This window comes from Staurois parvus, unplaced genomic scaffold, assembly GCF_062004578.1.
Source record: "Staurois parvus isolate SC_StPar_1 unplaced genomic scaffold, SC_StPar_1.0 ptg000244l, whole genome shotgun sequence".
NCBI classification, from domain to species: domain Eukaryota; kingdom Metazoa; phylum Chordata; class Amphibia; order Anura; family Ranidae; genus Staurois; species Staurois parvus.
This window is the reverse complement of record NW_028318040.1, coordinates 1,192,659-1,215,337: the sequence shown is the minus strand read 5'-3', so window position 1 is coordinate 1,215,337 and position 22,679 is coordinate 1,192,659. Positions and strand designations below refer to the sequence as shown.

General features: G+C 39.0%; 1 protein-coding gene across 3 annotated transcripts in view; it reads left to right on the top strand.

Annotated features, from left to right (window-relative positions):
• The window catches only part of AIMP1 (aminoacyl tRNA synthetase complex interacting multifunctional protein 1), a 114,116-nt gene that overhangs the window by 85,787 nt on the left and 5,650 nt on the right, over positions 1–22,679 (top strand). For all 3 annotated transcript variants that reach the window (XM_089680501.1, XM_089680499.1, XM_089680500.1), the window contains 2 exons: positions 10,890–11,095; positions 21,113–21,281. In XM_089680501.1, the coding sequence (XP_089536627.1) occupies positions 10,890–11,095; positions 21,113–21,281 (375 nt within the window). The remainder of the gene's footprint in view (positions 1–10,889; positions 11,096–21,112; positions 21,282–22,679) is intronic.

The following is a 22,679-nucleotide window of genomic DNA, read 5'->3' as shown; positions in this document are numbered from 1 at the left end:
TTCTGTAACCATACCTCAGTGCTGCTCTACCGAAGGATTTTCATTTTTACTTTTTTTTTTCCTTTAATTTCAGCACATAGCTCTGTACTTTGAAATGTTAAATAGTTTCCTGAATGATAACCTTTATTACTGTATAGCTATTTAACATGTGGTTGATCCTTAAATGCTACTTGAGAGCCTTATCTGCCTATGTGATGACTTGGGGCCCTCTCACACCTTTGTATGTGCAGTAACATGCATTTTGATTTCATTTAACTGAATGTTAAAGTGGTTCTAAAGGTTATGTTTTTTTTTCTTTCAAAAAAATAAACTTTATATTTATCTGCTGTGTGCAATGGTTTTACACAGAGCAGCCCTCCCAATCCTCCTCTTCTCTGGTCCCTTGCCGGAACTTCTTACCCCTCCCCCTTGCCAAGTTCCTCAAGGGGCACTCGTGTATGCTCACTTCTGGGCTGCCTCTTTGTATCTATGGGACACACAGAGTGTGGCTCGGTTCCGCCCCAGAATTGGATTGAGATTAGGCTCCAGTAAGTATTACGGGGAAGCAGCACACAGAAGGTATAGAATATATGAAGGTAAAAAAAACTTTCACCCTTTACAACCACTTAGTATGTCTTGGTGGACATGCCTGTGATTGAGACTTTCTCAAGTCCTGAACAAGAAAAAAAAATCTCCAAAATTGAACAAGAAAAAATATCTCTGGTATGGTCTTGAATTTTTGGCCTCTTGCACACTGTGTTCCTTTTACTGTTCGGAAGGATTCTAAACTTGTTTACCACACTGCCCTATCCCAAGCCTATATGTCCATCAGCAAAAGTTGGAATCCTATCTATTTTTGTTGACCAGGAGAACAATTGCTCAGGCCTGGTAAACACCCATAGTTTCTTTCCAGGGTGTGAGAGACCTCATGACTGCCTTGATGCTTTTTGAACAAATGTCCAGTATCTTCAAGGACGCTCATGCCAAAATTCTCAGGATTTGGGAACCTTGGCTTACATATGCCTTACCTTCATTTACAGCTTGCATTGTGTGCCTGTGACTGGCTCCCCTGACGATCTCTAATCCATAGTCGTCCCCCCCCCCCCCCCCCCTGCCCTCCTTCCTTTTTCCTTCCTGTACTTATTTCTTCGTGGGATTCCTCCCCCTCTTCCCCCCCCCCCCCTTTTTTGGTGCATAATTCATTTCGCTATTACTAGGATGTTCACTTGTCCAGGTTTGACATTGCTATCCATGTGGATCCTACCTGGACCCCTCTACTCATTTGTTTGCACCTACTAGGTTTAGGAATTGTTGCTGTTTATTCTTCTGAAACCATATTTCATTTTGTATTCACCTATGCTGTCACTTTAAGCCCCTGCGTGGGAAGACCTGGTGCTTTAATTGTTGTTCTTCTTAATTGAATAAAAATGATTGAAGCAGAAAGGAAACCTGCCATGAAAGATTCAGTGAGGCTGCCATTTCTGAGCTCTTCTAAAATCATGTGGCTGTCATGCTGACAACTTTCTCAGTTCAAAAAATAGTTTAATACTTATTTTTCCTCAAATTCACCACAAAGTGCATGTTATATTTTCTGTTACCTGTTGCATTAGTTTTTGCTAATGATGTCTAAAATAGGTGAGGTTATTGGAGGTTGTTAAAAAAAAATAAGAATCATTGCTGTAAAAAAAAAAAAAAAAAAATTACCAAGTTATCACGTTATCTGCTCAGTGCACAACCCTTTTTTTTTTTTTTACAGTTAAGGGTGATGTGTATTTAAATTTCATCAAGCTAATTCACACTTGGAAGGCCTGATTTCCTCTGGAAAGAAAAATAAAATACCATCTGGAATACATATGTCATAATTATACACTTGCACTCATTGATTGTAATCCAATAAGCCAATTATGAAGTTGAGCTTGTTTTTAATGCCAACACGGTTTGCAGAGGCCTGTTAGGTTGACTTTTCCAAAAAAGGAGAGCAGTGTGCCACAGTATGCCTTCTGTATTCCCATTGGAATGGGTAGGGGGAGGTCCACTTCATACTTTCTAATTCAATAAAAATGGCATAAAACAGTTTGGCTGCTTTACAGGAACAAGAGCTATTTCCTGTTCAGAAGCAATGAAAAATGAAAGCTTTTTACACACTGAAAAGTGTAATTTCTCAATAAGGGAGGTACTTCTGGCATTTATATTATTATAGTGCTAGTGTCCATTAAATACACTTTTAGTTTTAGGGATCTAGGATTAATTGTATGTGTAGTATGAGGTAACATCATAAAATAGGCCTTAAGTAAGAAATAAAATACTTTTAGGCCTGCTGCTCACCCTTTCTGCTACCAAGAAAAAACAAAACTTTCATACATGAAATACATAGCAATTCATCAGTGGAAAAGAGCACCAATTCCAGGGTTTGAAATGTTATTTAACAACTTCCCCTCTCAAACCTCTTCACCCCCTATGAATCAGAGCATTTTTTACAGCTGTTATTGACCCCCTATTTGGTAATAACTTTGTCATTATTTCAAATTGAACTTCACCTAAAAAAAGATAGTTCCACTTATACTCCTCCAACCTCCCACTTCCGCTGTGATCACTAGGTGGACCACAGTGTGGCTCGGCCCCGCCCCACCCGCTACTTGCTCATCACTGGAGCCAATGACTCCCGCTGCTCTTCAGTGAGGAGGGAGAGAGCAGTGCGGCTTCTGTGGGCACAGTGCTGGATTGAGATCAGACTCAGATAAATATATGGGGGGGGGAGCTGCACATCAAAAGTTTTTTACCTTAATGCAGAGAATGCTGGTCCAGGTTCTGCAGGGATCCCAATAATAATGTCAGGATCTACCCAGATGTCTGATTGGCAGCTGGCTCGGCTTCTCAGTGGGCCTGAGCCAGCCGCTTTCGTCCCTGCACAGCCCGGTTCTCCAGTGAGTGCTGAAGGGCCAGAGCAGATAGCCGGTGACTGAAAGCCACCAGCTGTGTGCTCACTGAAGACCGAGAACTGAGCGATCAGCTTCCTTTGATCACTCACTTATTGGTGTAGAGTCGGTGGGGAACAGCTGCAGCATCTGATTAATACATTCTCACCTAGTTGTCTGCAGTATGTTTGTTTTAAAAATCATGAATAAATGTTAAAGTACAGCCTTTTCCTAGGTTTATTTTAAGTTTATATATCATTTTGAGTTTTTTGTTCCCTAAAAGGAGGGTTTTGATACAATGTTTGATTAAAGAAATGCAGCCACCCATATGATTCTTGGGTTGATATGAATTCATCCTTTGATATACATACATACACACACACACACACACACTAAGGTTTGCTGAAAAGTGATCCTTTTTTTAATCAATGTAATTTAATATTTCAACATGAACTTGCTTGAGTTTGCAATCACTTTGCCCATTTCTTTTTTTATTTCGTTGCATTCAAATAACCGTGTCAGGTGGACGTTACAATCACCATATGTTGAAACATGGTTTTAATAATTTGCTGTGATTTTCCTCCTGATTTCTCCAAAATTGAATGTGACATAACTGCTTTCTATATGATCGTTACAGGTAGTATTTCAAGAGAAAAACCCACCCACAGAGCACTTTCTCCACTATAAAATAACATACATACTGTTCAGTGTATTGAATTACTGTTTTTCCTATTTGCTCTTTGAGAAACATTAGTATATGGCTTTTCCACTGAACAGACAACGACTAGCTCTAAGCCTACTCGATAATGCCTCCTGGCCCTTTAATATCCCTCTATGACTGGTTAAGGCCAAATGTTTTTTCCCTTGAAAGTTAGGTGGAATTTTAATGGTTATGTCTGGCAACTATAATAGCTGAGCATACCACCAGCATAAAGCCTCAGTAAATCCTTCTATAAGCTAGAAGGCCTTGAAGGTTTTTAAGTTTCTGGGTCTTATCTCTTGTAATAAGAGCTCATTACATTGTAATCTATTGACGCCCTCATTTTTTTGGCTTGATTTCGGATTCTTAAAACTGTGTTGTAAAAGAGAACCTTGTCTTTGAACTTTCCACCTACTTTGCCAGGACTCAATCTACCCAAAAGTTCAAAGTATGAACTTCAAGCTGAGTCTCAGTTTAGTCTCAACAAAAATTAATTTCCTTAGTCCAAGTTCCTCGTTAATAGTCTAGAATTGTACTTTGGCCGACTCAGTTTATAAAAATTTTTCTAGAAGCAGCTAGTTTCCTTAACCCAAGCTCATATGAGACTTTCCTCAAGGGTATACAGTTTCTTTTCCAGATATTGGATGGTGACCAGCTAAGCTTTGCTCTTTATCAGTATTTTTAGTCCCCTTTAATTGCATTGGATGCCTGGATGTGCACAGCACATACTGAAAGAGAGCCACATGTAGAACTTTCCAAAGCAAGTGCTTCTTGTTTATCTGAACATTGGATTGGATTTTAATGAATGCAATACATGTTGAACCTCTCCAACAGCCTGATTAAAAGGAGAGTGCAACCTATAGTCTGACTTTATGGACTATTTTAACCACTTGAGTTCCGGAAGGTTCTACCCCCTTCTTGACCCAAATTAAATTTATATAATTTTTCACATAAATAGAACTTTCTTCTGGTGGTATTTGATTGTATTGTGCATGTGCAAGCCATCCACCCGCAGTCTGCAAGGCATTAATATAATTCCTATTCTTTAAGCCTTAATTTTTTTTTTGTACAAAGTTTTCACTGCTTTTTGTTTAAAAAATTCTATTCAGTAAACACTGTAAATTATCTATTATTTCTAAAAATGTCCATAACAACCAAGGTAAAGCAGTTCAGACATGAGAACTTTATCACCTGATGCATCTGCATACATTGATATGTTTACAGTCATGGACATAAATATTGGCACCCCTGTCAGATAATGCACCACTTCACCCAAAAAATAGTTGAAATTTCAAATGTTTAGGCATTCTCCTGTTTATTTCTTTTGTTTGTATTGGTATGACACAAAAAAGTGGAGTAGCAAAAAGCCAAATCTGACACATTCCACGCAAAACTCTAAACATGGACTGGACAAAATTATCGGCACCCTCAATTTAATATTTGGTAGCACACCCCTTGGAAAAAAAAAAAACTGAAATCAATCACTTCCTGTAACCATCCATGAGTTTTATACTTATCTACTGGAATTTTGGACCACTGAATCTTTCACCAACTGCTCCAGGTCTCTCAGATTGGATAGATTCCTTTTCCCAACTGCTGTTTTTAGATTTCTCCACAGGTGCGCTATGGGATTGAGATCTTGGACTCATTGCTGGCCAGGTCAGTACTCTCCAACGCTTTGCTGTAAGACCCATGACCTCTGACAGAGACCCAACTTTCTGACACTAGGCCTAACATTGCACCCCAGAATTCTTTGCTAGTCTTCAGATTTCATAATGGCATGCACACGGTCAAGACATCCAGTGCCTGACACAGCAAAGCAACCCCAAAACATCAGTGAACCACCACCATGTTTGACTGTAGGGACTGTATAAATTTCTTTAAAGGCCTCATTGCTTTTTCTGAAAACAGTATAATGGTGGGCTTTACGAAAAAGCTGTAATTTTGTTTAGTCTGTCCACAGCACATTCTCCCAAAAGGATTTTGGCTTCCTCAGGTAAGTTTTGGCAAACTCCAATCTGGCTTTTTTATGTTTCTGTGTCAGTAATGGGGTCCTCCTTGGTCTCCTACCATAGTGTCCCTTCATTCAGATGGTGACTTATAGTGTGAGCTGACACAGTTGTTCTTTATCCACCATTCAAACAATCCTTTGTTGCAATCTTTGATCAAATTTTCTCTTTCATCCACATCCAGGGAGATTAGCTAAGTGCCTTGGGCTGTAAACCTCTTGACAATGTTGCGCACAGTGGACACATGGACCTTAAGATCTCTGGAGGTGGACTTGTAACCTTGAGATTGTCCATGCTTTTCCACACTTTTTCTTCTCAAATCCTCAGACAACTCTTTGCTGCACTTTCTCTTTTCCATGTTCCATGTGGCACACAGAGACACACAACAGAAATGATGAGTCAGTTTTTCACCATTTTAACTGGTTGTCAGTATGATTTCTATATTGTCAGCACCTGTTAATTAATACAGGTGAGTTTAATTACAAATTACAGGAGCATCACAAACTTGGAATGGAATTATTTCTTACAATTTTGAGAAGGTGCCAATAATTTTGCACAATCCATTTTTGGAGTTGTGTGGAAAGTGTCAGATTTGGCCTTTTTTTTCTCCACTTTTTTGTGTCATACCAATACAAACAAAAGAAATAAACACATGAATGCCTAAGCATTTGTAATTGCAACAATTTTCTGGGTGCTGTGGTACACTATCTGACAGAAATGCAGGGGTGCCAATATTTTTGGCCATGACTGTATGATTCTCTGCAACAATGCCTGACTAACAGACTTTGGGTGTGTTTTTGGACAATCACTATTGTTTCCAGTAGTTTAGACTTGCAGTCCCTATACTTTTTGCCACACTAGCTGAAAACATTAAACGTGTACATGGTACAGTATATTCTGTGGGCCTCTTTGCAGTTGGCCACGGGGTGAATAGAACTCAACTAGCTAAGCAAAGGAAGGTTATATACTGTACATATGTAGAATGTGCCATGAGGAGAAGTTTGGATATTATTATTACCGAGACGCTTAGCTTTAGTATAGATATCCACTCTGAATGATGCCAAATAACATTTGAAATCCACAAAGGTGACAGAAGGAACCAATAAAAGTTGGCAACACACACTGCTAATGACTAAACCTGCAAATGTGTTAGCATATGGTACGATATAGTATGTAGTTTATAGAAACTATTGCAGTTGGCACTAAAACTTTTCAAAAAGGTATAACATCAGTGCATGGTATTTGCTAGGAAATATTTGTCATCTTATTTTTCAGTGCTTCCAGAAACCATGCATGTCTGTTTAGTAAAATCTGTACTAAAGTGTTTCTAAACCAAAGGATAAAGATGTAATCTATTGCAGCTTACTGGCCCTTCGATGTGTTGGCTGTTTTCTTTTTACAGGCGTCTGTTGATCCTGTCAGTAACAAACTCCCTGTCTTAGGGTCACTCATGGTACTGTATATATGAAAAAGCAGCATTGCCAGCATAGCACAGGATATGTGCTAGAATTACAGAACATCTCCCTCTCTTCTCTTCTAAACAACATGGTGGATAGATGTTCTGTAGTTCACAAAGGTTGCATAGTTAGGTTGAAAAAAAAAACAGTCCACCTAGTTCAACCTACAGAAAAAAATAAAAAGAACACATAAATAGAAAATTTCCATGTACAGAACCCCATAGCCACAGTTAATCAAGAGGATGGCAAAACAAAAAACCTAAATAAAGCAAGTTCCAATTTGCTCCAGCAAAAAAATGTTAATGTCCTTCCTGATCCCCCAGAAGGCAATTGGATATTCCCTGGATCAACAATCCTGATGTTATCACCTATAAAATTTCAGCTGTTCTAGTAGGTCTTTTGTCACATTTTCTTAGTCGCATCCTGCAGCAAAAGCCGTGGTCCGCAGAGAGCTTCCAAAGCATCAGTGGGCTCTCATTGTTAAAAGGTATCAGTCAGAAGGGTACAAAAGGATTTCCAAGGCATTAGATATACCATTAGACACAGTGAAGACAGTCATCAAGTGGAGAAAATATGGTGCAACAGTGACATTACCAAGAACTGGACGTCCCTCCAAAATTGATCAAAAGACGAGAAGAAAACTGGTCTGAGATGCTACCAAGAGGCCCATAGCAACATTAAAGGAGCTGCAGGAATATCTGGCAAGTACTGGCTGTGTGGTACACGTGACAACAATCTCCCGTATTCTTCATATGTCTGGGCTATGGGGTAGAGTGGCAAGACGGAATCCTTTTCTTACGAAGAAAAACATCCAAGCCTGGCTACATTTTGCAAAAACACATCTGAAGTATTCTAAAAGCATGTGGGAAAATGTGTTATGGTCTGATGAAACCAGGGTTGAACGTTTTTGGCCATAATTCCAAAAAATGTGTTTGGCACAAAAACAACATTGCACATCACCAAAAGAACACCATACCCACATTGAAGCATGGTGGTGGCAACATCATGCTTTGGGGCTGTTTTTCTTCAGCTGGAACTGGGGCCTTAGTCAAGGTAGAGGGAATTATGAACAGTTCCAAATACCAGTCAATATTGGCACAAAACCTTCAGGCTTCTGCTAGAAAGCTGAACATCAAGAGAAACTTCATCTTTCAGCATGACAACGACCCAAAGCATACATCCAAATCAACAAAGGAATGACTTCGCCAGAAGAAGATTACCATTTTGGAATGGCACAGCCAGAGCCCAGACCTGAATCCGATGAAAAATCTGTGGGTTGATCTGAAGAGGGCTGTGCACAGGTCATGCCCTCCCAATCTAACAGATTCGGAGTGTTTTTGCAAGGAAGAGTGGGCAAATATTGCCAAGTAAAGATGTGCCGTGCTGATAGACTCGTACCCAAAAAGACTGAGTGCTGTAATAAAATCAAAAAGTGCTTCAATAAAGTATTAGTTTAAGGGTGTGCACACTTATGCAACCATATTATTTTAGTTTTTTTGTTTTTACCTCTCTCCACGTAAAAGATTTCAGTTTGTTTTTCAATTGAGTTGTACAGTTTATAGGTTACTTTAAAGGTGGAAAAAGTTCTGAAATGATTTATCTTTGTCTCATTTTTTTACATCACAGAATCCTGACATTTTAACAGGGGTGTGTAGACTTTTTATATCCACTGTATATTTTTTGTATTTAGGAATGCATCCCTTGTTTTAAAACAATCTACTGAGCTGGCCAGAACTATTTCTTGAAGGAGCCTATTTCACATTTTCATGGCTCTTACTGTGAAGAAGTCTTTCTGTTTGTGAAGGTTAAATCTGTTTTCCTCCAGCTGTAGAGTGCTCCATTGTCCTCTGTGATGACTATACATCAATTTCACTCTTAATCACATAGTCTCTAGAGAGAATAAATTCAGTTTACCTAATCTTTCCACTTAGCTGAGGTTTTTCATGCCTCTTATCAGTTGGTTTGCTTTTCTCTACTTCCCCAATATCTTTTTTGTGAACTGGTGTTCAAAGGGTAATCTGGGTAGTGCATAAGATGTGCATTGACCATGCTGTCTTACAATGTCATTATTGGACACACAGCCTACAGTAGACATATAGTGTGTGTGTGTGTGTGTGTATATATATATATATATATATATATACACAGTGCTCAGCATAAATGAGTACAGCCCAACAGATTTGTCAAAAAATCTTTCCTTTCAGAATCAACATTTTCTGTGAGACACTGTACTACAAAATACTCCCACAATGCAGGCCATTGATTACAAACAAGATTTGTTTATTTGCAAACACAAAAAAGTATTTTCCTAACAAATTAATTCAAGACTATAAATGAATACACCCTAATGAAAATCTTGGGAGCAAAGCTTAATTTTAAACACTAAAATCCTAATTAACAAGAATTCAACTACAAGTGAGTCTAATTATTCATTAAACAGGTGCCCAGCACACAGTTGATTATAAAAGGACGTTACTTAACGAAGAAAGTACTTTCCCATTTCATGCTGTGAGCAATGGCACCACATGGAGGAGAAATGTCACAAGGCCTTTACACAAGAAAGGTGAAGGGTACAAGAAGATCAGCAAAGCTTTACTTATTAGTCAGAATACTGTAGCAAAAGTGATACAAAAATTTAACAAAGATGGAGCTGCAACCATTTCACAGAGATGTCTAGGCTGTCCATGGAAGTTAACACCTCGGCAGGAGCATCTTCTGATGAGAAGGGTTGAAGAAAATCTCACTGCAGGTAGCTAAAGAAGTAGAAAGCCAAACTGGGGTGATTGTTCCCTGTGACACAATACGGCATACACTGCAGAGAATGGCATGCATGGGTGTCGTCCATGAAAAAAGCCTCTCCTAACGCCCATGCATAAAAAAGCCCAACTAGAATTTGCCAGGGCCCATGCTGAAAAAGAAGACTACTGGGACTCTGTACTCTGAAGTGACAAGACCAAGATAAATGTTTTTGGAACTGATGGCTTTAAAACTGTAAGGCATCACAAAGGTGAAGAGTACAGTGAACATGGTGGTGGCAATGTCCTTCTGTGCGGTTGCATGAGTACTGCTGGTGTTGGGGAGCTGCATATCATTGATAGCATCCTGAATTCACAGATATACTGCTCTATATTAAAAGAGAAGATGCTACCATCACTCTGTGTCCTTGGTCGTCGTGCACTTTTCCAATGAACAATGATCCAAAATACACATCTAAGGCCACTGTTGCATTCCTGAAGAAGAACAAGGTGAAAGTAATTCACTAGCCAAGTATGTCTCCTGATCTGAACCCAATCAAACACCTATGAGGAATTCTGAGGAGACAAGTTGAGCATCACTCTCCATCCAGCATTCAGTCTCTAAAAGAGGTTGTTTTTGAAGACTGGAAAAACATAGATGTTACAATATGTCACCAACTTGTTAATTCCACACAAAATACTAGATGTATTAATTTTTGTTGTGGGGGGTACTAATTTTTGAATCAACTAATTTGAGTAAAACTGAAGATTTTGTAATCTAAGTTATATTATTAACATTACTTTCATGTAATGAGCTAAGCAAATGTTCTAGAAAACTCAGTCTTGTCCAAATGTCAGAAATTGTTCTTGTGTTCATTGAGATATTGATTAAAGTCTTACTTTTCAAGAGGGGCATACTTCAAAAGTACATACTATTGGTAAATGCAAAGAACAAGGTTAAACTTTAAAAGGTTGACTTGTGCTGTATAGAAAGCACAGTTTACTTGTATATCTAAAACCACATATTAACTCTATCCTGTGCTGTATGAAGCTTTAATGATAATTGAAGATTGACAATTTTTGCTTGTGTGCAGGAGATAAAAAGGAGAAGAAGCCAGTTGTGGCTGATGATGAAGCTAGACCCGTGGATGTATCTCGCCTGGACATGCGTGTTGGCTGCATCATTTCTGCCAAGAAGCACCCAGATGCAGATTCCCTGTATGTAGAGGAAGTAGATGTAGGAGAGGCCTCACCAAGGACTGTTGTCAGTGGCCTTGTAAAGCATATTCCACTTGAACAGGTATGTGGTGGATTCAGTTGCTGATTTCTTATTAAGGGCCCTTGAACAGTAAAACCTGAATATATCTTGTCAACATATGCAGCTTAATTCTATATACAAGCATGAGAAATAGTGGACAGTTTGCATACAGTGTTATTTTCATAGTGGTCAGTACTCTATAGCCACGTAAGCGCCGGAAGATTTTACCCCATTCATGACCAGGCCATTTTTGGCTATACAGCACTATGCTACTTTAACTGGTAATTGCGAGGTCAGTCAGCGCTGTGCCCAAATGAAATTTATATAATTTTTTTTTCACACAAATAGAGCTTTCTTTTGGAGGTATTGATCACAACTGGGATTTTTATTTTTTATTATATAAACAAAAAAATACCAACATTTTGGAAAAAAAATAAAACATTTTAAACTTTTTGCCATAAAACATATCTAATAAAAAATATATATACTGTAATTTTTAAAAAATGTATTTTCTTTTATACTAGTTGTGGTGGTCAGTGATTTATAGTGGGACTGTGATAGTGCGGTGGGAAATATGACACTAACTGACACTTTATGGGAATTGACAAAATGATACTGACATGTACACTGACACGAATACAGTCATCAGTGCTCATAATATACACTGTCACTGTACTAATGACATTGGCTGGGAGGGGGGTTAACATCTAGGGGCAGTCAAAGGGTTAACCGTTTGCCAAACAAATATTAATTGTGTAATGTGTGCTGCTTTTTCTAAGCAATGTGACTGTTTTTACTCCCTGCTTTGCATGGAGGAAAAACAACTGCCACATTGCTACACTCATTACATACACGGGGTTCTCTTCTGTCATTTGCTCGTCCAATCAGTCGGTCCCAGCCATAATTCATTGGCTGGAACCCACTGATTGGCTTGTGCTGTAGTGAATTACAGCACTGCCGGGGTGGCAGGAGCGCACGCGCCCCCCCTACCTGGAAGTGCCAGATCACATAAATGTACATGATCCGGTGCAGCGGGGCTGCTCTGCCGCAGTAAATGCGGTAGGTCATCCCTAACTGGTTAAAGGTGAACTTCAGCCCCCCCCCCCTCAGATTTCATGTCATCATCTTGGTCCTATCCCAGGAGGTTGCAGAGGGGGGTGCAGGAGATCTTTGAAATATCCACAGACAGTCCTTTGTGGCATTACATATACTGAACATTATGTGCGGCCCTATGGTTATGCCGGGGGACAAAGTTGAGGCTCCCTATATAACTGGTAAGTTGACAACCACTGCTTCTAAAATATTACGTGATTTTAAATTAGAATCGGGGATCTGTTGCTTCACCGATTCCCGTGTATAGCAGAAGAAATCACAAATCCTAAAATAAGTGTGACCTTGTAGAACAAAACTCAACATTCAGACATTTTCATTCAGTTCTAAAGGTGGAGTAATATATTCCTTTCCATCATAATTTGAAATGGCAACTATTCTAAAATTAATATTGTAAAATGAAACACAGTTTCCTTCTATCAAAGCAATGATTTCCAGCAATATTATTTCTGTGAGTGCTTCATCCCTGTTTTATGAAGCCCAGAACGAGGAAAAATAGCATCTAATTTGAAGGCTATTTTCCCTGTTTCATTTTTTCCCACTGGGACTGGTCTTTTATAACTGTCTCCTTGGTGCCAAAATGAATACTAACCATGGGAAGCCTTACAAATGGTTGATCAATAATTCCTTGGAGTACAGCAGAGAGGATCTGTACTCTGCCAAGTTATTTGGCTAATTAGATAATTGTCTGTGATGTTTGTTTGAGATTTAAAATAAATACATGCATAAATAATAAGGAGCACCTGGGAAATGAGGAAAAAAGTGCACTTGATATGATTCATGCCGCTTTAAGTACATACATAAAACAATAGAAAAATAAAACATCTGGTCAATTACGTTTTACAGTCGTACATCTTCATCATTGCTAAAAATACTCCAAGTAAGGTATCTATCAAGGAAAATAAATTTCCAGCCACAGAGAAAATAGAGCATTTTATGGCCTCTATGTGCAGTCCAAGTGCAGGGCTTAAAGCAGTATATTTCCCAATTTTAACATTACCATAACCAAAGTAAACATGTTCTACAAACGTGTAGGATGTTAAAGCTGCAAAAACAAAATATATTCCAAAGGCAATTGCAATGTAACATACACTGAATAATGCAAAAAAAATATATATGCAGACCCTTTCAGTCAGTGCTGCAGAACTACAAATGCCTTGTGGCTTTAACTACTTTTATGACCCAGCAGTAGAGAAATTAAGGAATGCTTAGAGACAATAATTCTGTGTTCTTGGGTGGAGCAAGGAGATCAGTGTATCCACACTTTAAAGAAGAACTCTACCATAAACTAGATTGTAAGCTCTAACGAGCAGGGCCCTCTGTTTCCTCTTGTGCCAAATTGTATTGTAACTGCTATGTCTACCTTCGTTTTGTAAAGCGCTGCGCAAACTGTTGGCGCTTTATAAATCCTGTATAATAATAATAATACCATAAACTAAATCTTTAGATTTTGTCAGATTAATAGGATTTATTTTTTTAATCATGGTTATCTTGTTATTTCATGGGTTTAAGGCATACTGAAACAAAAATGGACAGCTTCTCCATAGCAGCCAATCAGCTTTGTTGGTTTATTTGAAGGAATAAAACTGATTGATTGTGATGTCACAGCTCCATTTTTTGTTATAGTTTTCTTTCCTCCCAATTTACAGAAATCGACTAATTAACTAGATACCAATAAACTTAATTGATTAGTCACTGAATACAAACATCATTTGTTATGTTTGTGTAAAATAGTGTTTGGAGACTAATCCTTTGACGTTTTTGCGCTCTATTTAGCCTAATAAGGGTACATCAAGCAATTTACAGAATGTATGCCAGGGCTTGAAATTTCCACTCGCCTGCTCGCATTGGCGAGTGGAAATTATGGTGGGGGCGAGTGTGTCCCCAGGGCCGTCTTGCTGAACAGGCTCGGAACTCAGGGCCGGATTTTCCACTCGCACTGGGAGCCGTCAGATTGCTCAATAGTTGAGCAAAATGAAAGCAAAGGAAGGAGTGTATGCTGTGCTCTCTGCCTCCCCCTAGAGTGCAGTACCTGGCTCTGTGAGTGAAGGTAACAATATACTGCAAATTTTTATAGGGCTGTGTGTGTATTTGTGTGTGTATGTATTTACATGTATCTGTGTGTGTCTGTGTGTATGTACATGTGTGTATTTGTACGTGTCTGCGTGTATGAACATGTATGTATGTGTGTATGTACATGTGTCTGTGTGTGTGTATGTACATGTCTGTGTATGTATGTACATGTGTCTGTGTGTATGCACATGTGTCTATGCGTGTGTATGTACATGTGCCTGTGTGTATGTACATGTATGTGTGTTTGTGTGTACATGTGTCTCTGTGCGTGTGTGTACATGTCTGTGTGTGTACAGGTGTCTGTGTATGTACATGTCTGTATGTAAACCTACATGTATGGGTGGTTTGGACAGGTTCAGGATGATGTGGTTATTATGGGTGGTAGAGTATGGGTCATTTGAGGTATTGCTGAGTTGTATAGTAGGTAGGATATGCTTGTTAGAGTTATAGTTTTGTGAGTGAGAGATTATGGGGGGTTATGGTTGTATGCAGAGCATGGTCTAAGTATGATGGAGTGTTTAAGGGGACATTGGAGGCCCTGATGTAATGTGGTTGGACTCTGGGGACCCTGATGTAATCTGGGGAAACATTTAACAGTGTAATTTCATGAAATTTATGAGGGCGTGTTTAGAGGTGAAATTAGGGTTGTAGCAGGGTAGGGGTTGGGTGGGGCAACTGGTGGCGAGTAACTCTTAAGGCCTGGCTAGTAGCTCAGGACTTGAAATTTTAAGCCCTATAAGCTATTGTCTGAAGTTTATTCTCTTAGATTAGTGAAAGATGCATTCTGATTGGTTGATGTGGGTTACTGTACTATTTTAACCTATTGAGTAGGTCTAAATGAATATTAAAAGTAGAGTCCAGAATTTTATGGCTGCAAAAAAACAAGTTTTTTTTTCATTATTAATGTATAAACTTTAATAAGCTGACTTGAATTTTTACAGATCATATACTGTTTGAGAATGGTTTCATATAATATACAGATCTACTAAACCCCAGATGTGTCTCTAAGTGCAAGTTGGCAAAAACTCCTAAAATGATTATTAAATACTATTCGTAAAGTATTGCTAGTTATGAGCCAGATAATGACTTGCATAACTTGTTTTGAAATTATTTTTACTATAAATTATTTCCATTGGATGACATCTTTGTTTCTTGTAGTCCACATCATGATAACGTAAATATTTGCATATATAATAAATAAGTGCTCCAACCTTTTGACAGGCTTCATTACTGGCCCACATTTTTAAAGCTTTGAGTTTGGGTCTCCCCCACCCGCCTCTAACTGATCGTTGGCTTTGAATTAAAAAAAAGGTAAATGGCTAAATCATCTTCTAGGAGTGTTGGGACAGAAGTATTTGACTTTCAGGAGAGCTACATAATTATTGGCTTCATATTAAAAGGAAAACACAAAGCAAGAGAGTGGTTAAAAGTCCTCTAACTCGCCTTGTCTTCTGCTTTTTTTTTTCATGTTTCCGACTGTTAAGGAACGTAAACCATAACTTTTTTTTTGTTTGTTTCTTTGGTTAGAGAAGAGACAAAAATATTTATAAGTGTATCTATTTAGTGTAAACAGGTTAGCCAACCTGAAAGGAAAGGCTCACCTTAGGATATTGCCTGTGTGCCACATTGGCACCGATTGGCTGCCCAGAACTCACCTTTGGCCATTGAAAAGAAGCAAAAGTGTCAGAGAAGCAGCAGCCAGTCGGGCATGGAGGAAGCCTTCAGTAAGCGAGAATGAATCTTCCCAACATGGAGAGACTGCAGAAAAAGAAAAACACTCCCCAAAACGAACTGTTGTAAAACTGTACATTATTCTGTAAGGGTGAAAAAGGAGATACATGATGTGAATTAGTTTTCCTCCTGAAAATAACTTCAAGAGAAATATTTCTGCTCGGAGCCATCATAAACTGAGGATTGAATTTCACCTAAAGGAAGAGCTCATTTTCATTCAGATGTTTTGGAAGTTTTGTTTTAGCCCCAATAATAAAACCCAGCTATATCTTATTTCTGGCAGAATGTGCAAAGAATGGTTGGAACAATACTAACCAAACCTGTTTTGTGTATATTTTGGCATTTTGTGCCTTTCTTAAGACACGTGCTGAAAAATTTAGCATTGTTACAGTGATTAGGTTTGGGCACATGCAGAATTTAGTGTATTCAGTTTGACATTCGTTTAATGCATGTAAGACGGATTATGTGTTTACCCCTGTCCTTTTAATAGTAAAACTGTATTCTGCTTACTAGCGTCTAGAAAATTACTTTTAAAAACCACAACAATGAAAAGTTAAAATGTTTTGTGCCTGTTGTATATAGAGGTGTATCTTATGATACATGATGTGTTTTGTAAATGTATCCTTTGGTGAACTCTCTTGTCTAAGCACTAAGCTGCAAATATTCTGTTTCTAATATTAGGGCTCATTCAGACATGGGGGTAGTGGCGGGGGCTGTAAAAGTAGACAAATGAGTCGTGGTTTTACTGTACCCCGACTGCCTTCTTAAAGAAGGAAATTCAGCCACTCAGGACTGAACACATGCCACAGTAAAACTGAAGCCCTTTGTTGCATTTGACAAGCAGCACTGCAGCTAAATGTGACCTATTCAAGTGAATGGAGCCATTCCACAACCATGTGAAGTAAGTCAACATTTTTAGGTTTGAAAAAGGCAGTAAAGAGGTAACATATCACCTCTTCTGAAAAACAATCCACCATAGATTGTTTTTTAAACAGAGCTGCCATATGACTCATTAGATTGTTGCGCACAGCTGTGCAGCGACAAATTTGGGAACCCACTCTACCATGTAGCTTGCACCTAGAGTTCCATGGTATTTTACAATCTGTCATTGATTGATCAGTTTTGAGCCTTTTGGGGTTTATTGTAGGTGTGGGAGTGGATGGAATTGGGTAAGTGGCTCAACCTGACCTATTTATTGGTCTAGCATTCTGTCACTGTTTTCAAAATATTTTTATAAAAACACATTTCAATACATAAACGCCATCTTTAAAATTAAATTACATTTCAGCTTAATAAAATTGCATAGCTTCTAGTGTCATTGTCTGGTCCAGATATTCCTTGAAAAATTGGATTTTATTTATTTATTTTTTGCAGCAGTACTTAAAAATCTCCAGACACCAGTAACTTATTTTCTTATTTACTTTCAATGATGAGTGCCTGTGAGAGCTCCGTTGGCTCTATTAACCCCTGCTTCACCCAAAGACTGCAGATTATTTTTTAATTGTGATTAAACCTAAGCTTTAAAGTGTTACCAAACCCAGGACCCTGCATTGACTATATCTGGTCTGCCACAGGACACAGAATATGGAAATGCAATTATTTTAGTAAATATCAACTGCTAAATACCTTTTTTTCATCAGCAGTTGTGACTTCTATCAGTTTCCTGCAGAGCACTGGTTAAAGCTTGTAGGAGGAGTTTTCATTCTCCTCTAGAAGGATGCAGGACCCCTGACCTCTGTCTGGACAGTGTTGATCACATGCACTTTCTCAAGAAAACAAACCTCACTAGCAATACACACCAAACTGAGCATGTGCAGAGTGACTCCAAACCTCTGTTTAATCAGGAGATATTTAGGGGACAATGGAAGAAGGGGAGGATCAGAGAAGAGCGAATCAAACATCCTTTTTACACAATGTGGAGAAATAACCTTGTTTCCACAGTAAGTATAACAAGCATACTTTACTGCATATACAAACTGATTTTACTGTTGTGGGTTTAGTAACACTTTAACCGTTAAAGTGGTCCAGTTTTTGACTATCATACGCTACATTGATGAACTAAGCTGCTTAGATGTGAATGAGTCCTAAGATTAGTAAGCCTTTGTTCAACGTGAGATCTGGAGATGGTGGGAGGAGGAGATTTGACATTAAACATTTACAGTTAGTGAGTTTCAGAATCCTAAGGGGAATCACAGTATGGAGAAGAGCTTTTTACATCTGGATAGTAAAAAAAAAACTAATGGTTTTTGCTTATTGCAAAAGTGGGCAAAGCAGTTTATGGTGTAAGGGAATCACAGAAAAAAAGACATCTTCTGAAAAATAAAAACTAGAAAAATAAAAAAGAGACCCTTTTTTATTTAACCACTTCCAGACCGGACACTTTTACCCCCTTCCTGACCAGGGCAATTTTCAGCTTTTAGCGCTATCACACTTTGAATGACAATTGCGCGGTCATGCAACACTGTACCCAAATGAATTTTTTACCATTTTTTTGAGATAGATAAAGCTTTATTTTGGTGGTATTTATTCACCACTGGGATTTGTATTTTTTTTGCTATGTAAATGAAATGTCCAAAAATTTTGAAAAAAGTGTTTTTTTAATAAAATTTTGCAAATAAATAATATTTCATCATAAATCTTAGCCAAAATTTATTCCGTTATCTTTTTAGTAAAAAAAAAAAAAAATCCAAATTAGTTTATAAGCAAAAATTATAATTTTTAAACATTTTTTTTACATTTTTATTTTTTTTTATATTATTATTTTTTATTTTTTTTTTTACATACTGTCACCCTAGCAGTACAGTGTCACCATGGTGACACTGTACTACTTGTGAGGGGTGATGAAGATTTTTTTTTTTTTTTTTTTACACTGATTGCTTTTACACCCATATAGGATGTAAAAGCAATCATTTCTCTTTCTCTCTGTGTGCATTCTTGCACTCATTGAGAAGAACTGAGTGAGCTGTGATTGGTCACAGCTTGTCACATGGTACAAGGCTTTTGTGAATAGCCTTGTACCATGTGACCTCTGTGATCATTCACAGATTTCACACATAGTAAGCAATGATGTCAGAAGTGACATCTTGCTTACTACTTTGCATGTGATCACTGATTGGCCAATCAGTGATCACATGATCGGGACCTCGTACAGAGGTCCCGTCCGACGATCGGTGTTTCACTGTGTCCGGAGGACACAGCGGGCACCGGATCGCGGTGCTGCGCGCTCCCAGGGAGCGCGCACAAGCAGGGTGCGGGGAGGCCGTTTATAGACGGCCACCCGACCCTGCAGTGCCACCTTCCGGCCGTTTATATACAACGGCCGGTCGGGAAGTGGTTAAAGGAGAAGTATAGCCACAGATGTTTTGGATATAATTCTCCTATGGATCAGAGGAGTACAGTTAGTTCTGCACTCCAGTGATCCGTTTTCAGCCAACGCGTCACAGAGCCACATGATCAGGATTCATCCAGAAGCCTGGACTGGCACATGCCTCAGCTTTTCAGCGATCCTCTGAGAGCCTGAGCTAGTCTCTCCCTCCCCTACAAAGCCCAGCACTGGAGGGGAAAAGCAAAGAGCCATTGATTGACAGACCCTGGCTCTCTACCGGAATGCTGAGAACTGAGCGATCAAAGATCGCTGATCACTCAGTTCTCAGTGCAGAGGGGATCGATGCTGCATCCACCTAGGTGAGGATAAATACATTTTTTTTTTCTAAATCCCATACTTCTATTTTAAAGACCAACAATGTGTGCATACCTTCGATAATGTAAATTATGGAAGTATTGATTTCCTTTTCCTCTAGAGAAAATGAGTGGTCCTATAACCACACATGTGTAATGATGCAAAAATGTGTACTGAAGGCTACATTAACCCTTAGGAACATGTTATATCTTACACCCTTTTTTAGAAGTTAACATGTTCCTAAGTAACCCCTCTCCCTGTGACAGTATGCAGGGGCCCTTTTCCCCCACAGCTGCTGTCACATTTAAAATTGGCACGGCTGTGTGGGGCTCCACCACTCTGTGAATTCATAAACTACAAGTCCCGCTTGCCACCATGGCAGACAGCCTTGTAGTTCTCACTTATAGGTGCACTCATAGTCCTTTGATACTTCCTCTAGCTTTCTAACTGACAGCCTGTACAGAGGTACAGGCAGAGAGCTGGAGGAAGTGTCTGCAGGAGCCTGACATTGCACCCTGATCCACTTATACTTTGCAGGCTCCTGTAAATAATAAATAATTCCCCCCTTGTTTTTTTACCCACAAAAATGTGCATTTTTTTTTTAAAAAGGTGAACCTATCCTTTAAGTGTGTCTGGCAGTACAACGCTTGAGGGCAACTAGGGGTATCAAAAGAGGCAATTGTCTGGCTCATTGGTCCTGCGGGGCCTGGGCAGGAAGGTGAGGGGGCACCCCTGTCATTGTGGATTCACGTTTAAGTTGGGAGCACCTGCATGAATTCTGTGTGTGTTTTTCACATAACAAGACGGATCTATATTACTGGGAGGACTCACAGCACCATATGTTGTTTATTTATTGGTCTTTTTATTTAGTTATGCGGATAGGGTATTTATAGCACTGCACTGCTTTATAATTATAACTAGGGGTATCACGTCATCATGTTATTATCCATCTGTGGTTATTTCTCCTATTTATTGGTACAGGTAATAATTTTGAAAAATGTCGACAGTGAAAAGTGGTACATTCTTTTTTTTTTTTTTTTTTTTATCACTACTTTACAAGTGTATACACCTGCTTATGAGACAGATGTGCAAAGTATGTAAAAGGAACAATATGTGGTACGTTTTTGCCCTGATATGGGAAGGGTTTAAAGTCAGGTTATGGACCTGTGAAACACAAACCATTTGCTTAGGATGTTTGCTTTTGTTTAAACATTTTCAAAATGTATACATTTGCTAGATGTGTTCATGTGAATTTTAGTCTAGTGGTTATATTTTTGTTCTGCTTAGTTTCTTTTATTACACTACATAAAGATAAGCAGTATCTGGTACGTGAAATAAAATTTTGTCTTACAGTGGAGTTTTACAGTACTTTACATTCCCATTTGTTGCTTTCTGAAATAGTAGAAGGAAACTTGGGCAGATGCTTCTTTAAGTCATGAACCTTTGTGATAATTTTTTTACTTTAGATGCAGAATCGGATGGCCGTGCTACTGTGTAACTTGAAACCTGCCAAAATGAGAGGGATCCTTTCTCAAGCCATGGTTATGTGTGCAAGCTCTCCGGAAAAAGTGGAAATACTGGACCCTCCCAGTGGATCCGTTCCTGGAGATAGAATTACCTTTGAGGGATTCCCAGGTAACATAACTACTGTGGTAATGGGTAGGGAGGGACATGATTAATTACTTCTATCATTTATAAATAACCTTATGGACTTTATTCATAAGTGCAGGAGGGAAGTCTCAGGTGTCATTCTTGTTATAGAATAGAAATACAGGCTGTGGAACCACAGGCATGTTTGCAAAAGCTTTACTGTGGTAATCATTCTTTTTTTCTGTAAATTAAATGTAATTCTTAATCATTCATCAAAAGACACATGATCAGTAGAATGAGGAATATTGGGTTATAATGCTGCCTTTAGGAGGAATTTGACAAAAGAGGCAGATGGTTAGACAAGTATAACCCTTTCCACTCCCATGATGCTTCAGTTTTTATCTTTTTCCTAGAAGGATGGATGTCTTTTCTCTTTACAGAAAAGTAAGCCCATGTATCCTTGACAGGTTTACTTTTATCATTTAAGGTTCTCCGTTATGCTGCTGAACTGTGACATCTTATGAAGCTTTCCGAATCAGGTGATCCTTGGCACCACCTTGGAGGCTGTAACTGGGACCACCGACTGAGGTTTACCAAAAGCCAAAGAGTGCTTTACAGGTCAAGGGCCATGACACTGTCACAGTTGTGATTGTGATCCCTTAAGACTTCCTAAGGAGTGTGCCTGTGATAGGGGTGAAGATTGCTTGGAATGTGACATGTTCACTAGGTTCTGCATCTGGGGCTCTCTATTACCTTGGGCCTCTCCAACTCGCTTTTCTTTAGCAGCTTCAGGCTGGTCTGCAGTGTTCCTCCAAGAGTATTTGACGCTGAAAACTTGGATTATTGTCCCCTGCCTAAATCCACACATTTCTCAGAGTCCTCTCTACCTTCCAAAGGTGTAGCTCCCTCCTCCACTCAGGGAGGAATTTTCTAATGCTACGCAGGATTTCATTTTCAAACTGATGTAGGTGCCAGTTTTACGCCCTCTCCTCCAGTCTACCTGAGGAGGAGTTTTACTATTGCTTTTTAGGTGAATTTGTGCTTGAGGAGCCTCAGTCTGCTGGCATAACTGCTAAGCTTCAGGATACCATTTTGGTCCTTACTGATGTAGGGTGCATACATGCTTAAAGCTGGATCAACCTGCCTGTGTCTCAAACCACCCTTGTGGTCAGTTTGGGCTCCCTTACAGGTCCAGAGACTGTCAGAACTTTTCCAGTGTATTTGTTGCCTATTTTGTACAAAGATTGGGTTACTTCTAACAAATTATTTGTTCCTCTGAAATGTTTTGCTGAACTATATCCGAGGGAGAAGATGTTTAGCAAGAAGTAAACTGTTTCTTACCCAGACATTGCGTGCTTCAAAAACCCTGTCTGACTGTCCCTGCTGAGGACATTATGCTGTTTAAAGACCAAGTTGACCAGCATCTGGAAACAGGTCCTTGTT